This window comes from Antedon bifida, chromosome 2 (assembly GCF_963402885.1).
Source record: "Antedon bifida chromosome 2, ecAntBifi1.1, whole genome shotgun sequence".
Taxonomy (NCBI): domain Eukaryota; kingdom Metazoa; phylum Echinodermata; class Crinoidea; order Comatulida; family Antedonidae; genus Antedon; species Antedon bifida.
Window position 1 is genome coordinate 4,823,085 of NC_136227.1, and position 25,542 is coordinate 4,848,626.

Genomic DNA, 25,542 nt, shown 5'->3' on the forward strand with positions numbered 1-25,542 from the left:
AAGGTAAAATCGCGGAACTCGCGGAAAATTAGTTTTTGGACGGCCCCTTAGAAGCCATTCACATTTAGAAGGCTTACCAAAAGCCATGGACCCACCCTTTTACAGATTGATGACTGTTAGTGTAACACTACAGATGACATTGACACATGGAATATATTATTACAATCATAGAAACAAAGCCATCACAACACAGACTAGATGACCATTAAACAACTCATAACCACAATGGTGTTAAAATAACACTTGCTTTCAGGATATCTTGAAGATGGTTAATCCTGAATTCATAGAATTTTTTTGATTACTGTACTGTACTCTCCTTCAAAACATACACAGAAATTCATAAGATACAATTTGGTTTTTTAGACATTACAAGCCATCTTGGGCTTCACGATGGTTCCTTTTTGTCAATGGTACTTTTTATCTGACTGCATTTTTTTGTTTTGGTTGGAAACTCAGACTTGTCATGCGCAAACCCCAAAGCACGTCTGAGAGAAGAGAGTCTATGAGACTATGCAGAGAGTATACAGTAGTCTGTAGACCTGTTCAATAAACAATGTTTTCGTTTTTCTTATAATAATAAATATAGAATATCATTATCAATAGAAAAGCATCATTAATGAAGAAAGAACAATAATTAAGACTGTTACATCAAAAAGTTAAGCAGGGTTTTTTGGAAGAAATATTTATTGTTCATTCTACAGTATTATTAAAGTCTATTCTCCAATGTCCATTTTCTCGGTTCACCTACCTGTCTTTTCAATTTAAAAATTGAATTTTTTTTTTATTTCTTAGGATTTATTAAAACACCTGTTAGCAGTGAGTAGCCTCTATTGACTACCAATACATACTGCAGGAGAGTTTTCCAAAGATTATTAAGATATGCTCAGGGATAACCTGAAAAGTTTAAGAATGTACAGAATTTATAATTGAACTAAAGAAATGTGGAATTATAAATAGTTGTATGAATATGATGCTGAACTGTATATCAACATATTTCTGTTCTTCTGTCTTTCAAAAAAATAAAAATTACAAGTAGAATACTGTATGTATTTTTACATACATGCAAACAATATTAATAAATAAACCATTTACAGTTAATAGTATTAATAATAATAATAATAATAGTTCATTCTTATATGGCGCATATAAGCAAGCTCTCAATGCGCTGAACATTATTACCCCAGTCATTTTTTTTGGATCAAACACGATGGAAACATACTTCCATAATGCAGCTAGTAATCAGCGCAAAGTTGTGTCTTGATCTAACCGAGTACCCATTTATACACCTGGGTGGAATTGATATAAATATAATAAAACGAACTGTTTGTTTGTTTGTTACCATAACTATAGGGTGTAAAGAATGTGTAGCCCTGTATAGTGATTGTGCAGGGCGATGTTGAGCAGGGAAATCCACCTTTAAAGCCTGAACACCACCCAAATCTAGATAACATCCTAAAAGAACTGTATAATTTTCGTTCTCATCACCCACCCTTTTATTTACTGTCTAACCCCTAACCGATTCCTCTATTTTGGTTAACTAAAAATTCTATTCGCAATTGTTCCTTGCTCAAACATCACCACTGTTTGTGTACAGTGCATTTAAATACTGGATCGTACAGTACAAACAAAAATTTGTTTTTGTATTCAAAGAATGATATTTTGAAGTCGTCTACTGTACTGTACACATTTATATTTTTTAACTTTGCAATACTACTTTACTCCGCCAATACATGATGTTAATATTACTACAATGTTTTACTTGAATGTGTTGACTTTATTTTGTGTACTTTGGTGCAGTTCAACCTGCTGTGATGTTTACTTGATAAAAGCAATTGCATCATGTCACCACCAGATGTTTACTGTAGGTGTACTGTAGTGTCATCTGCATATAATAGAGTTTTAGAACCAGGTTAGGTAAGGTAACCCCTACTGTGATTCCTGACAAACATATATTATTGATTCAGAGTTGATATTCCCTTTTTTGTTAAATCAACATTATTGTTAAGTACTTTTGCTACTGTCGGTGTCTACACTATCAAACTTCATGTGACAAAAACAGGTGATGTGCCCATATGGACATGATGATGTAATATCACTACCATATTTTGGCATATCACTACCATATTAGGCATACTGTATCACTATCATATTTGGGCACATCACACTTTTTTGTCCAACTAGTTTGATAGTGTAGACAGTGCTTATATATTAATAATTTAATAGCACCCTTTCGATTTACATTTTTGCGATTCTACTAGTAAATATGTTTCAATACAATAAAAGCCCATTGTTTTCTATGTTATTTGTTTGTAAGTTATTGTAGATTATACACAGTACAGTAGGTGAGCCAACAATTTGGTTTATCACACAGTACTGTACAATATTAGTCCTACAGTAATAAAGTATACCCAATCCCTGTATAGCGTTAAGAGAGGCTCAATGCCACGAAGTATGGTACAGTACCATGCAATAGAGCAGCCTCACAATTTTTGTATGAAATTAAATAATATAAAGAAACTTTCAAAGTTGAGTGGTTACGGTAATTCTCAATAATTAATAATTCCATCGCATTATCTGATGATGTCATCTAACGAACAAACTCTGACTTGAATAATTAATAACTTCATCACAGCAGAAACGCACCCATTACAATACATGTATCCAGTATGTATGATTGTTTAATTTTGACACTGTACGTCTTCTGATACCATACTGAATACAGATAAAGCACTACCTGATGATGTCATCAAACGAACGAACTCCCGACTAGTTCTGTATCCCAGTGGATACATTAGCAACAGACATGATAATGTTGTAGATTATGGGGATTTATGAATAAGACATGGCTTTGATCCAAAACAAAGAAAATCAAAGACGATAACATATTTGTCATCCCACTGGACTTACTGTACAAACAAATCCCTATAAAATTATATTATCATCAATACCGTATACAGTACATCAATACCAAAAACACATCTTTTTATAGACCTTTTGTAAGTTCTGAAAAAACATGGAGTTCTAAGTTTACAGTGATGTAAAGTATGACAAAAACATGTTTTAATTGACAAGGTACAGTACTTAAATTGTTTTCACCCCTCTGGGTCCATACAGTTGTTAGTCCAAGGGGAAGCCTTCTTCCTCTTGAAATGTTTGAAAATGAAATGCACAACTGGGACATTGGGTTAAGTTGTTTTCAGTCCATGAAACAATTATATTGCACAGTCAGTACATAGATTTCATTTTCTTCAGTTATCTAAATCTGATAAAACAGAATTGCAACAATAAAAGCAATATTAACTTTGAGATAAACATATTTGCTATGAATTCATCCTAGTACATCACCAGATTTATTAATTTACTAAAAATAGTAAAATGTGTAATTATTTACTTAGTAATTGCAGTTACTCATGTGGCTAATACAGTTATTAAACTGAACAGAAATTTAAAATTGTAGTGATAGGCATTTAATATTGAATTATTCAGATACAGTTTTTACATAAATGTGAATCCACTTGTAAGATTTTAAATTATGCAAATGAGATGCGAAGTAAGAAGCAGGTGTTTGTATTGACTTTATAACAATCATATGAATACAATAAAAGCCTGGAATGACCTTCTCATTGTTAAAGGTCAAGTGTATCACTAAAGGATCATTTACTTTTTTCTTCTGCTTATTATTATAATAAAGCTGAAAAGAAAACACTGCCAGTTATTAAGTAAATAAAGGCATCTTAATTAGCATATTTGTTTGTTTATTTGTTTTGTTTGTTTTACCATATTTCATTCTAGGAAAAGTATTTTTCTATGTGCACATTTTTATATATTGGAACAAATAAAGATTTGATTTGAGAATTAATTTATTTATTTAAGGAAAGGAATTAATTTTATTAAAGAAAACAAAATTAAAATGTTTCTTTTCTGAAAGAGCTGTTTTTTTTTTATATTTGAATACAATTATTCAAATGTTGAACTTTCAACTAAGATTCTTTTGTAATTATTTCATAATACTTGACTTATCTTTAAAAATAATCAAAGCAGAACCTTTTATGAAAAATCAATAAAGAGTGTATTGTTGGTTCAACATTCATTTAATCCTATTGTTCTATAACACTGCAATTTAAATGTAAAATGAAAACCATGCACGATTTAGCTCTTAAAACCCTAGCCATTAATTTATTAACAAAGAACGCATTCAGAATATCGATTTTAAATAAGGACGTCATTGTATAATGCATTGTTTTTAGAAATCGTAAAGAGGTTATGTACCTTTAGTCTCTGAATTTATGAAAATGTTTTGTGTTGAGTGAGAGATATGATGAGTATTCCAAAACCCTGGCTACAGCTTCCCATGTCAAAGGTCAATAAGTACAGTACTTGAATATTTCATTATCATACATAAAATACATCATACAGTCAAATGAAAAACATCAGAAAACAAAGAAAAAACATTTGATGATGAATTCAATACAACCCAATTATTATTAATCCTAAAAAAGGATTAGTTTCCATTGGGGTCCTAATAAAATATCAAACCCACAAAACAACAATGAAAACGCCATAAGGGACCCATAGCATGAGCAGCCCCAATGCAACTACAGTACTCTCCTGTCCCAAACAACTACAAATTCTTCTTATAAACAGTCTAGTCTTTTTCATTGATGCTGTACTGTTCCCGTATAAATTGACATTTAGTTTAATGTTCATTAACACTACAAAATCTGCTCCATTGTCGTTAATCTGTGAGCAAGCAATGCATACGTCCCTGGAGACTGGGCTATTACCAATCATAATCAAGTTGCCTTGGCAACAAGTTATCAAATGCAATATTGCTAATGAGTATGTACAAATTATTGAGCTTGTATTAATGGAAATTAGAGGCTAACTGCAGAAAAACAAAATGTTGCTGCATTTGCTGTGTTTCCTTACAGTACATAATAATTTAGCGACCGCAACACAGAGTTTAATCACCTTCTCTGTATTGCATGTCAGCATACTTTTGATTTTTTTTGTTAATACCATTGCTACCGATTGATATTATCTGTCAAATTATTATATATTTTTTAATTTATTAATTATCATTTCTTTTATTTCAACAGGTAATACGTCTGTCCACAAAATCAATAGTCATAGACCTTATCTAGAAGACGTTAGTTATCATGGAGAGATTGATGAAAATACAAACTCTGTAAATTTACATCCGCACATATTCGCAAAAGACGATGACGATGGTGTCAACGGACAAATTTGTACATTCCACGTACTTGATGAAACCGTACCGTTCCGTATCGATCTTATTGATGCGGTAACCGGTCAGGGAAGTATTGTGGTCCTTGATCCGGAGAGAATCGACTGTGAGCGTCAACCGGAATGGAAGTTTGAAATTCAAGCCGGAGATTGTGGTAAAACGGCACGATTTTCTCACAAGTATGTGGATTTAATTACAAATAATTGCATTAATAATTCATAATCATTTATTATATTTGCATGTTAACGAGGCTAATCCTGCCCAGAAGGAAGTAATTCCTCATGTTGGTTTGTATGAATTGTTACACAGTAAACATTCAAAATATTGAGAATGTATCATCATATAATGTTTGATAGCTGTTACTTCCTTCCTCTGAACTCCTTCCCTCTATTACTTCCCCCAATATTAAAAAGAAATTGAAGAATTTTACATAAAGAAATAAGACAAAATGTTTATTATAATTTATGTTATATTCATACTAACTCGAGTGTACCTACTGTAAGGAACCATATCTCATAACTGTATATTTTTGCTGTTGTGACAATAAAGTTTTATCGTATCGTATCGTAAGAATTAACGTAAAGAAATAAGAACAAATGTATAATATAATTTAAGAATTAACGTAAAGAAAAGTATATATTAAAATGATTTACTGTAACAAAACATGCAATTTTCTACACTGTGATCCATGTAGATCGACTGTACACATTGTAATGGCAGACATCAACGATAACAAACCGTACTTTAACAAGATTGCGTACGAAGCCGCCGTGGACGAGGGCGAGATTCTTTACAATTTCACACAAGTAGAAGCTCTTGATGACGATTGTTCACCGCAGTACTCAAAGATTTGCGAGTACGAAATCATCACGCCTGACGTCCCGTTTGTTATCGATAACAAAGGTGAGTTTTATGTTTACTTGCGCTGTTTACTAGCTGCTTTTTCATTTGTCCAGTGTGGAATAGTCTTCTCTCTTTCAGCCTGTAGAACCTGTATTAAGAAGACATCTGTGTGACACAACAAAGTGTCCCCTTAAAACTTGGTTCCCACTAGCATGTCAGCGCAACACAAGTAATTTGACCAATCACAGCACGATAGATGATAAAACTGTCGTTTATCATTGGTCAACTCACTGACATCCTACTGGGAACCCCAGCTTAATATAAATGCTCCCTTTATTTAATATGGGTGTGGTGTTAAAAAAATATATATTTCCAATTGTTTTTATTTTAAAAAAATGTCCCCTTAATAAGGTGTTCCATATTTTTGTGCAATACAATAGTAATAAATACCTTTCAAAAAGTACCCACCTTTTCTTACTGTAGTTTGGTAGTGTAGGTTTTATTTTATTCTTTCAAAAGTAAAGAAAACAATTAACTTCACACCTCAACATACAAGCTGTGATCAAAGGCATACCATAGATGAAATTAAGCAAACTTATCTATCTGACAAAACAAACCCGCATTTGGAAAATTAAACCAGGCATAAATTCAGCTGTAAGAATAGATAAACGAGTCGAAAAGGATTACGGTTAGTCGCTTTTAAATGGTTGGCAAACTACTGCAGACGTGCATGACTGATTCTTGGATCAAAGTGGAGTGGAGTTGTGGCTTGGTGATTATGATGCTTGGCTACCACTCCAAGGGTCCTGGGTTCAAGTCCCGTCATATGTCAGGATTTTTTCTAAGGACAAAATTACAACTCCACTCCCAAAGACTTGTAATAAGACCTTGTTTTTGTAGAGCATCTTGTGTATATGTTTGTCTTGTGAATCTCTGAGGGTCTCTAATGGATGGATGGATCACCCTCAATAAATATGGTCCAAAAAAAAAAAAAAAAAAAGTTCTGCCTACTCTTCAAATCAAATAAAGTTGTATAAAGATAGTGTAGTGCGTAGCAATACCTCGATAAACCGACAATAGCCTATATTCTCATTTGGTTCAAAGTGGCACCAAATTACAAATTTATGAACATTCATACGTATTTTAGCGGTAGTTAATTGTGTGCACAAGGCCTACCATTGGTATAGTTGATTTTGGAAATTAAAGAAAAACAAAATTTGTAATAATGTATAGTATTCCAGTATGTTTGATTAATCATTCACAGACAGCAATAAAATATTAATAATTGACTCCTTAGGCTACTGAGAAAAATAAGCATACATAAAGTATCAATTTACAAGACCCTCTAGCTAGTAGCTGCACATGCTTTTTTAATATTAATGACCATGTTTAGTATCTTAAACTGAAATATAATTAACGAGCAATATGAAAATGTACATAAATTGATTATTCAGTTTACAGCAGCAATTCTCATTGCAAATTAAAATGGATTCCTGTATAATAAATCCTTGATCGATATGATTCTGTTGTTCATAATAAATTATGAATTATGAGTGGAGTTGATACAGTATATTTTGTAATGCAAACAAATTATTAAATTTATCAAATGAAATAATGTCATAGAATCAGTGATTGAAATTCAGATGTTGTACGGTGTGGAGAGATTGCTAAAACTACATTTTGTCCTAGTGTAAATGGGCCTTAAATATTGTGAAGGTGTTCAAAACTATGCTGTTATAACACAACATCAGAAAGATGATATCTGCTATAAAACTAAAAGTAATTGTATTAAGATTGAATTAACAGAATAGATAAAAATCTTAATATATTAGATAACTACAACATGCTAGGCTCGTTTGTGTTATATCTTTTCACGATCATTTAAAATGTTTATACTTCTAAAGTGCCCCGAGGCCCTGTGAGTGTTTACGAAAGTAACCTCATTTTCACAATCAGTTAAACATTTGCCTTTAGGGGCTTAAATGCGCACCAAAAGTACTTATTCATAGTACGTCAAGTAAACGATCACACCAGCCTAGCCTGATGTAAAACATAGTGTAATAAGATAGAGCGATCCAGCTGTGTGTTGGAATATTACCGAGGAGTTGGCTGTTAGACCCGCTGTTAACAAGTTATTTTCAGTTATGTTTCTTTCTTTGCTTGAAATTCTTAGCCAGTGATGGTGAATTATTTTTTAAGCCTTTGAAGTTTAAAATTTCCTAATGTGGTTTTAAAAGAATTTTAAAAAAAAGGAGAGTCTGTGGACTATGGTTATACAGTATTATTACTCCTTTTCCTCGTTGAAATGTTCTTAACAATTTTATTGTACAGTGCGTTATTTTATTATTCAAATAGTTACTTTTAGTAGATAGATAAATTTACATTTAAATTAATACTGTAGACATCGATATTTTTGGGTTTTTTTGTTTTATATTAAAGCTACTGTACTGTGTACACTAATGCCATTTAGATTTAAATTTATTTTAAAATCCTATTAAACAATATATTTTGAATTCAACCGTAAAATGATAGATAATCAACCCAAATATGCCGCTTCAATGGTTTCATCCAATCAAACCTCTAATAAATATTTATTACAACCTAATCAATTTATTCCATAATCTTGTATAAGGGAATATTCCTTGCAATTAAATATATTTATGTATCCTCCATTAAATTAATTAAGTAATCAGGACTTAATTTGGTAATTATGGTAAAAAAAGACAAGGATCCTCTGTGCTAATTATTTTTTATAATTAAAAATTAATTTAGTGAAAAAGGTCTAGGGTTCAATCCTGGCCTACAGTACTGTAGTGCTACGACTCATTCAACTTCACCCCCAAAGGCTCAAATAAGACTTAAGCGTGATAATTTATCAAATATTTTATCCATCCTGTAAATACTTGCTGTTGGATGTGTATGAAATATACAGTAATACTGTTATAGAGAATACATACTGTACAGTAGTGTACATACAGTAAATGGTAGGCGAAATGTTATTGAAGTTAGCAATGCCAGTTGTAAACACAAAATCTTGTACAGTACCATACTATTGACTTATTTATGCAAGCTTCAATATCATGAATAATTGTTATTGATTTTCAATAGTATCAGTTGCGTGTTAGTACGTTGAGATGCATAATTATATACAGTAGTCTTATTTTGTTCATACATGCTGTAGTAGTGTACACAATATGAATATAAACTTATGCATGTTTCCAATTAATTGCTATTTTACATTTCAGAATTTTACAAAAATCAATTTTGATTCTTGAATAATGTCAATAACATAACAAGCATGTTGACATTTGTAATAGAAATTATAATAAAAGAACTGATCCGTAGTCTTAACGGACAATATGATGGACGAATTGTTTTTCAAATATTTGGAACTTTCTTTTTTGATTGTTTTTTTATTTAGCTTTTTGATCATTTTATTTGTATCTCCAATGAGATCCAGCCACTGATGATACCCACAGCATTGTCATTTTTCCAGTGCTTATTTTATTTGTATCTTCATTGAGATCCAGCCACTGATACAGACAACATTGTCATTTTTCCAGTGCTTATTTTATTTGTATCTTCATTGAGATCCAGCCACTGATACCCACAACACTGTCATTTTTCAGTGCTTATTTTATTTGTATCCATTGCGATCCAGCCACTGATAACCACAGCATTGCCATTTTTTCATTAGTTTTGCCATAGAATTGATAAATAAAAATATAATATAAATGCATTAATATTTTGTTATATTCTATCTCTTTTTCTTATTATTCTTTTATCAGAAATTAATGCATATTCTCTATACCTACTTGAAATAAATATTAATAATAATAATAATAAACCAAACTCATTCAATAATTTCTATACTGTTTATAATATTTTACTGTTGCTAAGATACCAATGCTCAATCTCACAGTGTATTCAAGCTTCAACAATTATGGACGAAATAAAGAATTAATGTACTGTACTATTTAAAATGTCAGTGTAGCGTTTGATTTTATTAGCAATAGCATTCATGATTTTTCAGCGTCTTTCAGACATTTAGGAATGGTGTTGGAAATTATAATGTACCAATATTTTTGTATTAGTTAGAGTGAAATCGATTGTAAAATGATGTGCAATATGAGTTTAATAATTTATAATTAAAATATTTTCATTATTCATTTTTATTATGATTGCATAAATATTGATTACACCGCCAGGATTGTGGTAGTTCTTTTTTTTTAAAAACAAAATTCTTCATGAGCTAGACCAGCTAGTATACCTATTACCATCACTTCTGCTCTTTTGCATCTCCGAAGTTTTGTATGGTGTCTGCCACAGTGTGTGTATACCTGCCAACTCTCACGCATAATGCGTGATTCTCGCACATGAGTGCCGATTTTTTTATGCCTCACGCGTGCGTAGCTATTTCCCACGCATCCATAAAAATATTCAGAAAAAACATTTTGAAATTAACTTGACTAATTTGAAGGAAAAATAGCCTAGGACTGCACATTATTTAATTAATTTGAGCATACAGTAATGAGCCTACTGTCCTATGTTTATTTGTGTTTTATGGTTGATGTAGTACAGGAAAGTCAACTTAATTCGTTGAAAAAGTAGAGGGCGTATTTCATGATTATTTTGAGTTAAAAGAACATACAGTAGTGGGTGCTACTTTAATTTAATGTTCACACATTGGCCACTTGAAAAGTTGGCAGGAATACATTATGTGTGTAAACATCAAAGTTAAGCTACAATAGGCAATGTGAAAGAAAAGGTACATTATACAGTAGTCTCTAGTTTGAAATCGCACCATTTTTACATTATATTCACCATCAATCAATCAATCGTTCGATTTATATAGCGCCATTCCAACATTCATTGCTCATGGCGCTGTTAACAAAAATCAGAAAAGGTGAGTTTTGAGTAGTGACTCAATAATGATGTGTGTTTAATGTTCAAGGGTAGGTGGTTCCAGAGCCTAGGTCCAGCAACACTGAAAGTCCGATCTCCACAACTATGTTTGCTCCATCACTCACTTTAGGTAGGCCAGCCCTCAACAAAGTCAATCTGCGACACAATGACCACATTAAGGCCCTGCATGCGTTGCATACATGTTGACTAGCATAGCCAAGTGCACAGGACATATCCCTTAGCCTACCTGCCAATCCAATGCTCAACCTTGATAGCTAGTTACAATTAAGGCATACTTTCACACAATTTTCGTCATTATCCTGAGAGAGAGTGACAAACTTTTCTAATTAGTGGCAAGCACTCTTTGTACTGTAAAATGCAGGCGTGAGAATCGCTTGTTTACACGGTCACAAGATGACCCAGGCATGGATATCCTCTGAAACATGTGTTTCTTTTTGATCTCTGTATCAGAAGGCACCAGAAGCTCCCCCTCCACTCTCTTTACCCCAACCGGAGTCAGTCAGGTATAATTCTGAAAAAGTATGGATAATATCTTTAGGATCATGTCAAAATTGACATGATTTTACTTTGTTTCATTAAAGATGTTTATAATTTAAAACAGTCATTGCAATAATTGTTTACAAACAATGTGTTATCCAAAAAAGACTTGTTAAATATTGCATAATCAGGTTTTTAAGTCAAAATTGACATGATTTTACTTTGTTTATATTGAAGAGGTTTATGAAACAGTCATTGCAAATATATATTTACAAACAATGTTTTATCCAAAAAAAGACTTGCTAAATATTGCAGGTTTTTAAGTTAAACAAAATTAGGTACTGCAGTAGCATAATTTTGACATGGTTCCTTTAGTATATTTATTATTCATTTTATAACATCTGCTCACTGAATGAATTCTTGAATGTGAATATTATACCGAAAAATTGCATAAAAAGAATATAGAAAGTTTATCTGTTTCGGCTCATCATCATTATTTAAAATTACACTTAATTATTTTGATAATTTTCAATATAATCTACTTGACCTTTAGTGCTTCTCATGGCTTTACGCAGGTCATTTATCATTCCATTAATATTTCATCTTTTCCAATTACTTATCATTAACCAAGTCCTTAAGTATTTCCAAAATTTAATATAAATATTGTACATCATTGTAATCATATTTAATGCATAAAATTGTTAATTATCCTCTCAACATTTCTCATCTACCGTGATATTATGCTTTCTACACTATCTTTCCAATTTTGTTTGTTAAGGGTCAGGATGTTTTTTTTACAATATTATATTAAACTACATTATCAAACTTAATTATGCACCAAAAAAATGTGATGTGCCCATATATAGACGATGATGTCATATCATCACTACCATATTTAAGCATATCTCTACCATATTTGGGCACATCACACTTTTTTTGTTTAACTACTTTGATAGCTAGCGTAGACAGAGCTAGTCTTTTGATTCATCCAGTTAATTTTTTGTCTTCCTTCTTTTACTGTTAATTAACATACATTATTAGTTTAAAAACTATCATACAAACAATTATTAAATGAAGGAACGTATAGAGATTTGGATAACCTTATTCTGTAGTTCCTTTTCTTTATCTCCTGTCAGCTTGTCTCATAACATTTTCATCATCTCAACCGTTTTCTTTCTCTCACTCCCGTCCATCGTTAAAAAGATCGATGTGGACACTAATTTATATTCTTACGTTTCATTGTGCATCTAGGTTACTTCATGTAACCCGTAGTATAGTCTTAGCGGATGCTGCACAAGATGCTTCCAGGCTTTAGTAACATAATATTATTGCCTTTTACTCTTTGTAATAATAATGCGTATGCAGATAATAATAACGTGTGTAATGTGCATACTATTCCCAAGGCCTGTTATACTTATACATTATTCAGAATATGCTGCCAACTGCTTTGTGGGTTTAAGCCTACAGTATTAGTTCATTATCATAGGGGCCGTCCAAAAACTAATTTTCCGCGAGATTTTATCAGATTCTATAGCATTTTGATCAATCTTACATTATCTATAGCATCGACATTATTTTAAGTAATTTTTTTAATAAATTAATTTATGTGTCTCTAGGTTATAGGTATGTTAGCAGTTTAGAGATCATGTCAATAATATTTTACTGCAGTTACTGTAGTAACTATGTTTTGTTTACTCTTTAACCTGTTTAACATATAATTTATTTAGCATTGTACCAAGCCTTTTTTTTTTGGTAATTATTACACACAGTTCATTGCAGTTGAACAATGTTGTTACTGCAGCAACTGTAGTAGAATCATTTTAACATGATCCCTTATTTTGTGGCAATGAAAAGCGTTTTCTCTTTTCATTTGTGCCTTTAATTATCTTATTCATGTCATTTATATTCATTCAATTACTGCTACGCATACAGTTTGGAACATGGCAAGCAATGTAACAATCTAACGATAATCTGACGATATAAATACCCTAATCATAATTCGCTGTTCCCTTGGGCCATTAGTTGCCAGGTAATTCCAATAATTACCTGTCTAATTATCGACTAGTGGTGTAGGTAGCAACGTTTTGCAAATTAAAACCATTTTTAAATCTCAAGTTTAGAATTTGTTAATTTGTGACAATTGGCACCATGGTATGCCTCACTCATATGTTACTGATTTTAATGCTCCCTGGCCTACTGAGCGTGAGCAGAATGTGGGATTACTAATTAAGTTAATTTGTAATAAGGAAAATCGTGTAATTTTTGCTTTTTAGAGGTCTGCATATAGAAAGTCTTGAAATTACATTATTGATTAATTTTATACATGAATCCAAGGTGGCATTTCGGTTATAGCTATTATGGTAATTTAGGGCTAGCTATCCAGGATTCTATATTAATATTAATAAATGAAGAGGCTTCCAATTTCTGATTGGCTGTTCATAATTTATGTGTGAAAGCATATATGCAGTAGTCTACATAATTATGCGTAAATATAACAACAAGCACTATATGAAAATAGTGCGTAAATAGTACTGTATAGTACCATGTTATTACTTATGTTTTTAATTTGAAAATATTCTGTTTATGCTTTTCAACAACAAAATTATTTCCATTTCAAATGGTCTGTAGCTCTCCAACTTGCTACCAAATTTCTAAAAATAGAAACCAACACAAACTGTAAAAATGACTATATGACGGAGTATAGTTAGGCACGTGGTCTGAATCGAAATTTGGCAAAAGTTTATTGGGTGGGGTTATACTCGAATCTTGTCTATACCCCTGTATATTGAATAAATTAGGGGTGGAATTATATTTGAACATGGACACTTGATCATGGGATTATACTTGATTATTACAGTAATTATATATGAAGTTAGGTATTTAAAAGTCTATTAATAGCTGGTTAGCTGCCTGATTACTAATACAGTTTCTATTAGTATTTTTCAATGTTTTAAAATAGGGCTGTTCTAAATCGATTTGCTTCTTGTACAGTTAAAAATATCTAGACTTTCTATTGATGTTATTTTATTACTGAATTTCTAATTACAAACCTGTCAATGTATGAAACCGAAATCATATGTTAGACGGTTCCCCACCGTTGGACCAGGGATAGAAACCTTCAGGGACCTGTTAACCTCCCTTGGTGTTTGTCTGCGGTGCTGTCAGCCTAGTGACAATATGAATAGGTGTCCAGGTCAAGTGTGTATCAGATTTGATGTTAGTTGTGAGAGTTTTTATGACAACACCACAAAATTCAAATGTTTTTTTATGGTCTTTTACTGTAGTTTCATGTGGTTTTCATGTTCATGGGTTTTGGCATGGAGTTATTATGGTTAGCATATTACTGTGGGTCTATTGCCATTTTTATGGCCTTGTTTGTTTACAGGTTTCTCTGCTAGAGGCATCTCCAATTAAAAGCTTGCTATAAGAAATAGTTCTAAAATTGTAATAAATGAGTAAGTTTTTAATTATAACCAAATTAATGTGATACAAATACAGAATTTGTTCTGGTCAAAAAAGGGTCAAAATGTATAGTGTCGTGTTCCCTTCTTCTTGAAATTGCTTTTTTTTCTATAGATCTAAATCCTTGCCTACACTAACTTTATATGACAAAAAAATGTGATGTGCCCATATATGGACATGATGATGTCATATTACTACCATATTTGGTCATATCACTACCATATTTGGGCACATCACACTAGTTTGATAGTGTAGACAGAGCTTTATATTCCATTATAAAAAATTATGTGACATATTTTGAGACATCTACTTTAATTGAATACTAAGCAACAAACGCATGAATCACTATTCAAGTTTTTGAATATAATTATGTAACACAACAATGCAAATAATTTATGTGTTTTATTCAGCATCCTTTGTATAATACTGTAATGAATTAACTCACCAGAACTAGACATATATAATTATACAGTGCTATACAGTAGGTGAAATTTAATAAGAATATTATTAAAAGATGCTACAAATAGCCATTATCGATGTTATTGACAAATTTCTTGTTGTAAAATGTTATTCAATACTTCAATCATTTTCAAACAATGGGTTGTTTAATGTTGTTGTATTATGAAGGTATTGTCTTCTGGACGTTAGTGATGAATTTGATTAGATTACATAGGCCAGGGTTATTAACCAGGGATGACAATAAGAGTATCCAGGGGCCAAATATTATCTGTTTATCAATTTTTATGAAGATTGATTCAAGATTTTATGAGATGCATAAATTTAATTGGTAGATTATTTGGTAATAATAGCCAACCACTAAAAAATAATGTAATTAACAATAGATGTAAACCTGTTGTTCATTGGAAATGCAATAGACACATCACAGCCTTGTAATTAAATAGCGAATAGTGGTTTGAAAAGATGCGGTAAAAACTATTACAATGACCCTCAACCGATTGGTTGAAAGAGCATCACATGACCATGTGTACATTTACTATTTTCAAACGTTGAGCATGTTGGAGAAAATAGTCCAAATTTGACATTAGAATAGTAGGCCTACCTATTTGCCAATACATGAGTGAGACACCTGCCCTATAAATTTTGTACCCACACCAAAAACAAAACCTCAAATGATATCCCTACTATTTTAGGCAACTCTTACCATTTAGGCATGATTTTTAATACAGAAAATTACATTTTTTATTTAAATTGTGTATGGAATTTGCTTTGTGGGATTGCAATAAAATAGCACAGTTGGTTGGCACTGTATACTGGTTAGAATTGACCTTTTGACCTTTACTGGATTTATCCTAAATTAAGATAAGGTATTGGTATTCCTTGGAACTAAGGCATTTGTAAGTTTGAATTTTGAAATTTGTTTGTTTTTAATTAACCACCATAAACAAAGTACTATTAACAATTAATTTTTTCAATTTGTTGGAAATTTTTGAACACTTATTTGCATGTTTGTTGTTCGAGGAATCAAGACGCATTTGATATTCATGAGTGGATTTGCGTGAATTTTCTTTGAATTTACAATCACTTAATGAACTTGGTTCAATAAAATTCTGATATCTGTCATCACCTGAACTATAAATACCAAATGCTATCATAAAAATGATTTATTTATCGCAAAAAAATAAGAAGTTTGCTCTGCTTAGTAATGTGGTAGAAATGTAAACTTTGAATGATGAATTGTCTGTTCTCTGAATTATTACGTTGATGTCACTAAAATCTATTGCATGGAGAATTTGTAAATTCCCAAGTACACAGAAACTGGGACAAACGTTAGCGAACGAAACACATTTTAATTGCGTTGTGTATCGGATGTTTTTCTTCCATCGTTAACTCCATTTATGAACGAAGTGTCGATAGTCTGCATTGGTGGCTAAAAAGAAGAAAAAAATGGCTATTTATTTTATTTGAATACAATTGAATGTTGATGAAGTCATATGAAACTGTTTACATATAATATATTATGTACCTTTCATATACAGTATCATATTCAATTCATAATTAATTTGATTTATGAAATTTGCCTTTCTTAAATTTAAAAAAGACAATGTGAATAAAAAAAAAGAAACTTTTAAATATATTTAGGTAACTTTATTTGCAATTCCAATTCATTTATTCAACTCATAAATTCATTTAATTTTAAATGAACACTTGTGGCCTGAAATGTTGCCTTCTTTGTCCAGTGATGTAGCCACAATAAATAAAATGGTCGCAAGAAAAGGGAACAATCTCTGTTAAGACATTGGGTTGTCAAATGCCTCTGTGAAAAAGTGGTCAGTTTGAAATCACAAACCGTACTGGTGGCCACGGCCCTGATTGTCACAGAACAATATATATAAGGCACTAAATAAAAAAGAACATGCATCTAGTGCTAAAAAAATGTCAATATTAAAATTATAATGAGTAAAAAAAATACAGTACATTGTTATTACACCATATCATTCTATACATTATTAGTTTTTACTCGGGGTACCCGAGTCTAGAACTTCATCTTCTCCTCTTCCATCCGACACTATTGAGTAAAAAGTGCGATTTATAATGTACTACTCCTCCCTTATTCGTTGTAGTATTGAGCTGGAATTTGGCATGAATATACTACAGGGACATGTCCTCAAAGCTATAGAGCCGGAATTTTAAATTTCAAACCGGATGCACCCATATGACGTCTCGAAGATGGTACCGTATAGCCGTATAAACTATTTGGTAGCGAGGTTATTGATGTGTATGTGACGTCACATCCCGTCTTATGACGTCATTACAACTTCTTTTGCTGTACCCGAGTATCGCACATTCATGCTTGTTATTTATATATGTTGCAAGTGGATTTAATCTAGCAAAACTATTGCGCAGAACATCATTTCAGCAATCAATTCAAAATAAACTTATTAGAAGTTGGATTATTGACGACATGCACCAACGATTATTGTTTAATTCGTTTACAATTTATGTATAATCTATAAATGTAAATGTCAACAAGCAAGTTTTAAGATATTACTGTTAAGCTCTGTTTACACTCTCAAATATAGTTGTGATATGACATCATCATGTCCATACAGTATATGGGCACATCACATTTTTTTTGGTCATATACAGTCAAGTTTGATAGTGTAGACAGAGCATCACAAAACATGTTTTTTCCTGTTAAACAATAGAAATAAAAAGAAATGTTGTTTTTGCACTAAAATCAACTTCTACTCAGTGGACACTCTTGTTATTAAAGGGACTCTTAAGCTTGATTCCCAATTGGACGCAATGTAAGGACATAAGTGCAATGCATGTAATTTGACCAATCACAAACGATGGGTTATTCAAACTGTCGCTTGTCATTGGTCAACTTGCGTCCTTGCCTTGCCTTGCATTAAAGTGGGAACTATTAGTATTATTAATTAATAGAAACACACCATTTGTTTACTCTGGATTCTCCTCTTGTCAAGTTATTAATATTACTAATTATGTTGTGGTCCAAGTAGTGAAACCTAATACCTAAATGGGTATGCATTGTGACCTCTCAATTATTTTAATTAAGTAACTGAATCCTTAATGATAATAATGTACATTGATTTCTCATACAGTATACTTAATTATAAAGCATGTGTACTGTATTGCGCCAATCCTAAAAAAAAATTATACAAAGTACCATTGTACATTGAATTTTGTTATTCAATAAAGGACCATGTCAACATTATTATACTGCAGTTACTGCAGTAACTACAATTTGTTTACTCTTTAACCTGTTTAAAATATGCAACTATTTAGCTAGTCTTTTTTTTTGTTATATCAGGGATATCCAACTCCCTGAATATACCCTGTTTATTGCAATGACTGCCTCATTGAAACAACCTATAAACACCATACATTATTCAAGTCTAGACAAAATTTAGTACTGCAGTAACTGCAGTAGAATAATTTTTCCCGTTTTCCGAGACTTTATTTAATGATATTTTCTGAAATTTAATGCTTAGAATAATTTTGACATAATTACTAAGTTTTAAAAATGATCTTATTTATTTTGTGACATTTTCATAAATTTATATCATTCATCAATTCCAATTGACAAGTCAGCTGTGCATAGTGGTCAGTGACTCCTCACATACTAAACTAAAAGTCTACCATACTAATTACTAATCTTCACACACCTACTCGGTGCTATTATTAATATATAATTTATCATTTTCAAACGGAAATTCATATCATAATGCAGTATTCCAAGAAAATATGATTCCATATTCAATAACTTTGATATTCTGCTTAGTGTCGTATAAAGTGGATTTCTATTTCATCTGTACGGCTGATGACTTTGCATCACAAGATGATAAGATAAATATCAGATATAACATAAATGAATTTACGACTGATTAGCGTAAATTCCAAGTTTATCATAAATCGGTATTTTCGCATTATAGTAAGATTTGACCAACTGTCGTTCAAACTCAAATATTGACATATGGAATTATGAAGATTGTTCATACGTCAGGGTTTCTTTTTCCTGTTAATTATTGCTGAAAGAAATACTTCTTTAATTACTGAAATTAATTAGATATTTTGTATTGAAATCTTTGTTATTTAGTAGGGCTTAAACTACAATAATACTGTATACATTTTTTTTTAAGTATGAGAATAGAAAATATAGAATATAAATTTAATGCTAAAACCAGCCAAAAATCTTAAAAAGTTCCTTGCTTCAACTAGGGTTTTTTTTTATCATTGTTTTTAATGTATACGAATATTATTTTTAGACATTTTTTATCAGCATTGTTTATGAATTTTCATACATTTTGAAATGCATTATCTTTTTCCTTTAACTTCAATTGTAATAATCTATTATTAATATTAGCTGATCATAATGTTATGCTTTATATAATAATATTATGAAATGACGTAATTTTAAGCACATTACAAAATCATATGCGTCATTGCTGAAATTTCATCATCACAGTACATCTATTGTAAATTTTTTTTTCATTTTTTATGTTTCTATGAACATTTTATTTTTAGTTTATATTATTATTACCAAGTTTTTATCGTTTAACATTATTTACAGTTATTATAAAGATAAAGCACTCTGTTATTTGTTTATTTTTAAAATATTTTATTGAACTTTTATATTTATCATTTCATGTTTTTTTTTCTTTATATAGGAATGATATCATCAACTAAACCACTAGACCCAAGCAATGTAGCTTCACACGTGTTCTCAGTCGCTGCTTATGATTGCGGAAACAAGAAGAGTGACGCTGTCACGGTTACGGTCACTGTTAACCGTCTGTGTACACAAGGAATTAAAGGTATTAAAGAGAATTACCAATACTGTATGGTCAAATATGTGCTTAAGTTTAAATGAACACGGTCATGGTATAAAAAGCGGGCAAACAAAATAAGTGGTGAAAAAAGGTGGTGTGGTGCTAATAAGCACTGAGGGAGAAGCAGTGTGCGGTGCTATAACAAAAAGTGGTACTACACTGCGGTGACAGTTCCACGGTGGTGAAAGTACCACGTTAAGAAAGAAGAAAAAGCGGTGCAGTTGATTAAGCTCCACAGCAGAAAAAGTGGTGCAATCAAATGCACTGTAGCTGTACAGTAGTAAATGTTCCTCTGGTTTGAAGATACGTAATATTTCAAAATTCTATTTGGACAAACCAAAATTAGTGGTACAGTTTAATAGTATAATTACAATCTTAGATCTGTACACAATAATTGTGTTAGACATTTAGTAATCACAAACTATTTGCAAATGCAATAGTTATACTACAATATGGAAAGCAACAGGTGACAAAATTGACAGTGATATGTGAAATATGTGCAAAATTATTGACTTTGGATTATACAGTAGTAGTGTTATATATTATAGAGAGTGAGATACTTTGAATTCTATTACATATTGTTTTAAATACCATATCTCATGGATAAGCCAATTTTGATATTTACTGTAGACGCCTACTGTTAGTACACTTGGACAATTTCTCACAAACTTCATTTATATATTATGTGGAAGTTTATTTATACTGTATGTGAGAATCTTTCGACGTACATTGTGTTCTACTTTTGTATATTTGAATCTCAGACATTTTTTACACCCAAATAATCTATCCATCTCTGTTGTATATTACTATTAGGTATTTCCAAGCGTATTGAATACATGCCCAACAGTGACAATCACATCATTGGACCAAAGAGTTTTCTGGAACTCTGTGCTCCATCAGAGTGCAATTCCAGCTCTGTTAGCATGACCTTTGACCTTGACACCGACCACATTGTAATGGGATGCGACAGAGACACGTATTCCGTAGCAGCGCAACGTCAGATGTGTAGTAAGTATATGGTAGTAAATAAGTTGGTAAAATTGTTTCACAAAATGTTCATAACATTCCGCAGCAAATACATGACTTGCCACGATGGTAAACCTATGCCAATAGATAAAAATCTTGGAATGTGACAGGATTTGAACCAACGACTCTGGGATTGGTAAGAAACTGTCAAGCCACAATGCCACTACTACAATACTGTAGTATGCCCCAAACTTACAGTATCATATTTGGAGACGGTACAGAGAATCAGGTGAGACAACTAAATCCTGGTCCTAGAAAGAAAGCCTAACCAGATTTCATTTTCAAATTTGTATAAATCTGGCTTAATATTTGTGCATACATAAAGTTTAATTTATGTATTGTTTTAATACTGTAATCCTCAAAAATCTAAAAGTGAAATTCAAATTGATTTTATATATTAAACATCACAATGGTTGTTCCTATGTTCAATGTTATATTACATTCAGTGTATTCTTAATGTAATCTGAACATGCTAATTAATGTTAATTATGCAAAGCTGTCACGTCGTTCCATTACTCATTGCCGTGCCATATTAACTTGACCGTCCACTCTTATCATAATGTTTACGGATCATGCCAGCTGCTTGAATACAAAACATCATTCCTGTTTAATATGACAACCTGACTCTATTCTTTACATGTCATTTTTTGCACATGTTTTGTGTTCCTATTTCCCATGTGCATACACCAGGACGTAGCATTAATTATTCCAGAATATTGGTGATTTTATTATCTATATGATAAGCTTAAAATGTGCATTCATATTTTTATAAAAAAAATTTCATTTGAAGTGGAATCTGGTTTTTAATCATTTTTTTAACTATGATAAAGCTAAATATGTGCATTCATATTTAAAAAAAACAATTTTAAAATAATATTTGAAGTGGAATCCTTTTAATCATTTTTTATCTATGATAAGCTAAATGTGCATTCATATTTAAAAAAAATAAATTTTAAATTAATATTTGAAGTTAAATCTGGTTTTTAATCCATTATAAACAGGATATATATATGCATTGTTAATAACTTAGATTGATTTATGTATTGTTGTCATTATACGATATTCTTTAATTAAAATGTATTTGTCATTAATTTTTATTCGTTAGATACATCCTCTTGATAATTGTTTAATGGGAACATGTAGATATAACTGTAGTTTCTCATTGACCTATAGCTACTATTCAAAAACCCCATGGGCTTGTAAAAGGAGAATTTGAATTAAGCTTTTGTTTGAAATAACAAGTCTACTTTTGAGTTGATTAGTATAATACTTTAGATGTTTAACTGATGATAAATAAAAATATTGCTACTAATTTAAAATTATCTCTAAACAGATGCACCAGATGAGATTGTGGACCTACTACCAACCCCTAATGTTGGCGAAAAATGGACTGAAGATCTCCAAACCGACGACGGACATGAGAACACACAAGTGTACAAGTTTGATGGCGAAGATAGCCACGTGTCCATCCCAGACAAGTTCGTTCCAAAGAACTTAACCAGTACGTTCAGTATCACCACGTGGATGAAGCATGGTCCGTCAAAAGACGTTAAAGAAACAATTTTGTGTTATTCAGATGCCGAAGGTGAGATTACATTTTGTCGAGTTTCTTTATTTTTGTTTGTTTACAAGGTAGCAATGGAGAATCTATTAAGCTTTGTCTCCACTCAGTGATGTAGACGCAACACAATTGAGTTGACCAATCACAGTGACAGGTTGGATGATCCGTCGTGTCCATTATTGGTCAAACTACTTGAGGTGCGCTTATGTCTTTGCATTGCATCCAAGTAAGAACCAAGCATTAGGGATCTTGTCAGAAAATTATTCTAATACAGTAGAATAATTTTAACATGGTCCCTTACTGAATGTATTTGCAGGTGAATAGCCTCTGTATTAGTGTAAGTATAGCTAATGTAAAGTACATTGCACTGGTAGGTATTACATAGTATGTTTAAATTGACTCATAAAGTTCAATAGTATGCCTAGCATTCAGAATGGAACAATATAATCAACTTATGATAATATAAAACAAACTCTGAAAAAAGGGAGAAAGGCGATTATTATTTGATTTAATGATTTGTTCAATTCCGGCACAAAAAATACAGAAAAATAGAAAGCAAACAAAATGTCGGGGATTGTCAAAAGCGAACCAAATCACTGTATGATTCTATTTCAAACTTTATTTTATGTTTATCTTCAGGAAGAAATTGAAGTTATATATAATAATAATTACTTTTTCTCACTTTTTTTGTATTATATTATTATATATGAAACAAATAATAATTCTCTGTTATAAAATTGTATGACAGTAAAATATTCAATATAATTCTAATTAATTTTACCAAATAAAAAATATAATATTCTAATTATTTTTACCAAATAAAAATGCTGTGAAATATAAATAATAATACAGGCACAGTTACTATTCATTTTAGAGAATACAAATTAAATTAAACATTTAATGATTTATTCAATGTCGGTACAAACATTACAGAAAAATTCAAAACAATAGAGAGTATAAACAATATGTCAGAGATTGTTGGGTTACGACAAATAAGTTCAATGAATATTCATTTAATAGAATAACAATTTAGTTACAGTTCGTCTTGATTTCACCTGCTGGTACTACGAATAACAAATGTTGATTACAAAAAAACCAATAACAAGGGCTCTCGTTCCGAACATCTTCTAGTTTCAAACGGTCAAACATGGCAATAAGAAATTGATTGGATTTGGCAGAAATAATTATTGCATTTCTCGTTTAACGTCAATCTGCTACACAAGTAATATCGATGTAGAATTAAGTGCTTTAGTCCAATATTATTCTAACTCATCTAATACATTATCTAGCCAAAGAAACCTTTAAAGGTTGTTTTTTTTTTGCACAAAACATTTTTTTGAAATATTACATTTCAAATTTGAACAAATTAATTTTTATTTTTAAGGTAATGTTTTGATAAAAACATTTTTGAGATATTACATTTTAAATTTATAACTAAAAAAATTATTTGTTTTTCTTTTTATTTCTTTTTTAGTATGTTTGATTAGAAAATGATAATCTGTTTATAAACAATTTTATTTATTTTTTCTTTTAATTTATTTCTTTAGTATGTTTTATTTGATAAATAAATGTGTTTGTTATTAATAACTTTTGTGATTAAAACTCTTTAATTGCTTGATGGTAAAGTCAGCAATTGTTGTTTGGTACAGTTGACACCCAGTTGACCCAGGAGGGGCACCCAATACAGTATGTATAATAATTGTATACACAATTTAGGCCAAGATTAGGAAAAGCTGTTTAAGAGGAGATGAGTCCCTCTAGGTTTGATCCATCTTATACCTGTCTATTACAAAACATGATGTCAGGCGGATTCAATGGAATCTTTGTTGCCCACCACATATCCCTCCCTCAATTTAAAAATCCTAGAACAGGATTTTAATTTACTATACCTGTTAATTAGACGTTTATTCTTACTGGACTAAATTATAGGCAGATTTTACCGAGATCACGGTAAAGTTACCATTGGTAAAATCTTAGTATCACTATAAAATACCAACTATTTTCATGCAAGTGATACAGTACCTACTTTTTGAGATGTCCATGTAGGATCACTAATCACCATAAATGGATAGAAATTTATCCAATCCTTTGCAGATTGCATCAATTGATACCATCTCGCAAATATTGATGACAATCTCGCAAATACTTAGAACGATCTCGCAAATATTGTTGCTTGCTGGATATTGATTCAATTAAGACCCAGAAGGCTGATAAAATCGTGGCTCAGCTGGCTTTTATAATTCGCTTTCATTGGATTGACACTCGCAAGATGACAGGTCCGAATCCTCTGAGGGTCGTTACAATTATGGTTCTATGTGACTCAAGTTTCTATTACAACATGGTCTGACAATAAAATGCAACATATGTGGTGTCATATTCAGTTCTATATTTTTTATTGTTCAAGCATAATAATATTAAAACTGAAAGAAAATCCATAGAAATATAAAATACCACAGAGAATTAAAAATTTCTATTTTTGGAAAATTATCTAGTATTTTTTAAATTTTTTATAAATGTCTTGACATTCTATTTTTCATTCTATATTTATTTCTAAATTTATTTTCGATTAGTAGGCGTATTGGACTGTTGTTTTTGAGCAGATAATCAGCAGATCTAAACTCCCTAAACTCATCGCTGTTTATCATGCGAGCAGTGGGAGTACTGTAGATTGCTGCAAGGTGCTG

General features: G+C 31.3%; 1 protein-coding gene across 2 annotated transcripts in view; it reads left to right on the forward strand.

Moving 5' to 3' along the window:
- LOC144835890 (calsyntenin-1-like) overlaps nucleotides 1–25,542 on the forward strand; it is a 55,925-nt gene that overhangs the window by 6,890 nt on the left and 23,493 nt on the right. For both annotated transcript variants that reach the window (XM_078691009.1, XM_078691010.1), the window contains exons 2-6: nucleotides 5,100–5,427; nucleotides 5,943–6,151; nucleotides 20,110–20,256; nucleotides 21,085–21,279; nucleotides 22,631–22,882. In XM_078691009.1, coding sequence (XP_078547135.1) covers nucleotides 5,100–5,427; nucleotides 5,943–6,151; nucleotides 20,110–20,256; nucleotides 21,085–21,279; nucleotides 22,631–22,882 — 1,131 coding nt within the window. The remainder of the gene's footprint in view (nucleotides 1–5,099; nucleotides 5,428–5,942; nucleotides 6,152–20,109; nucleotides 20,257–21,084; nucleotides 21,280–22,630; nucleotides 22,883–25,542) is intronic.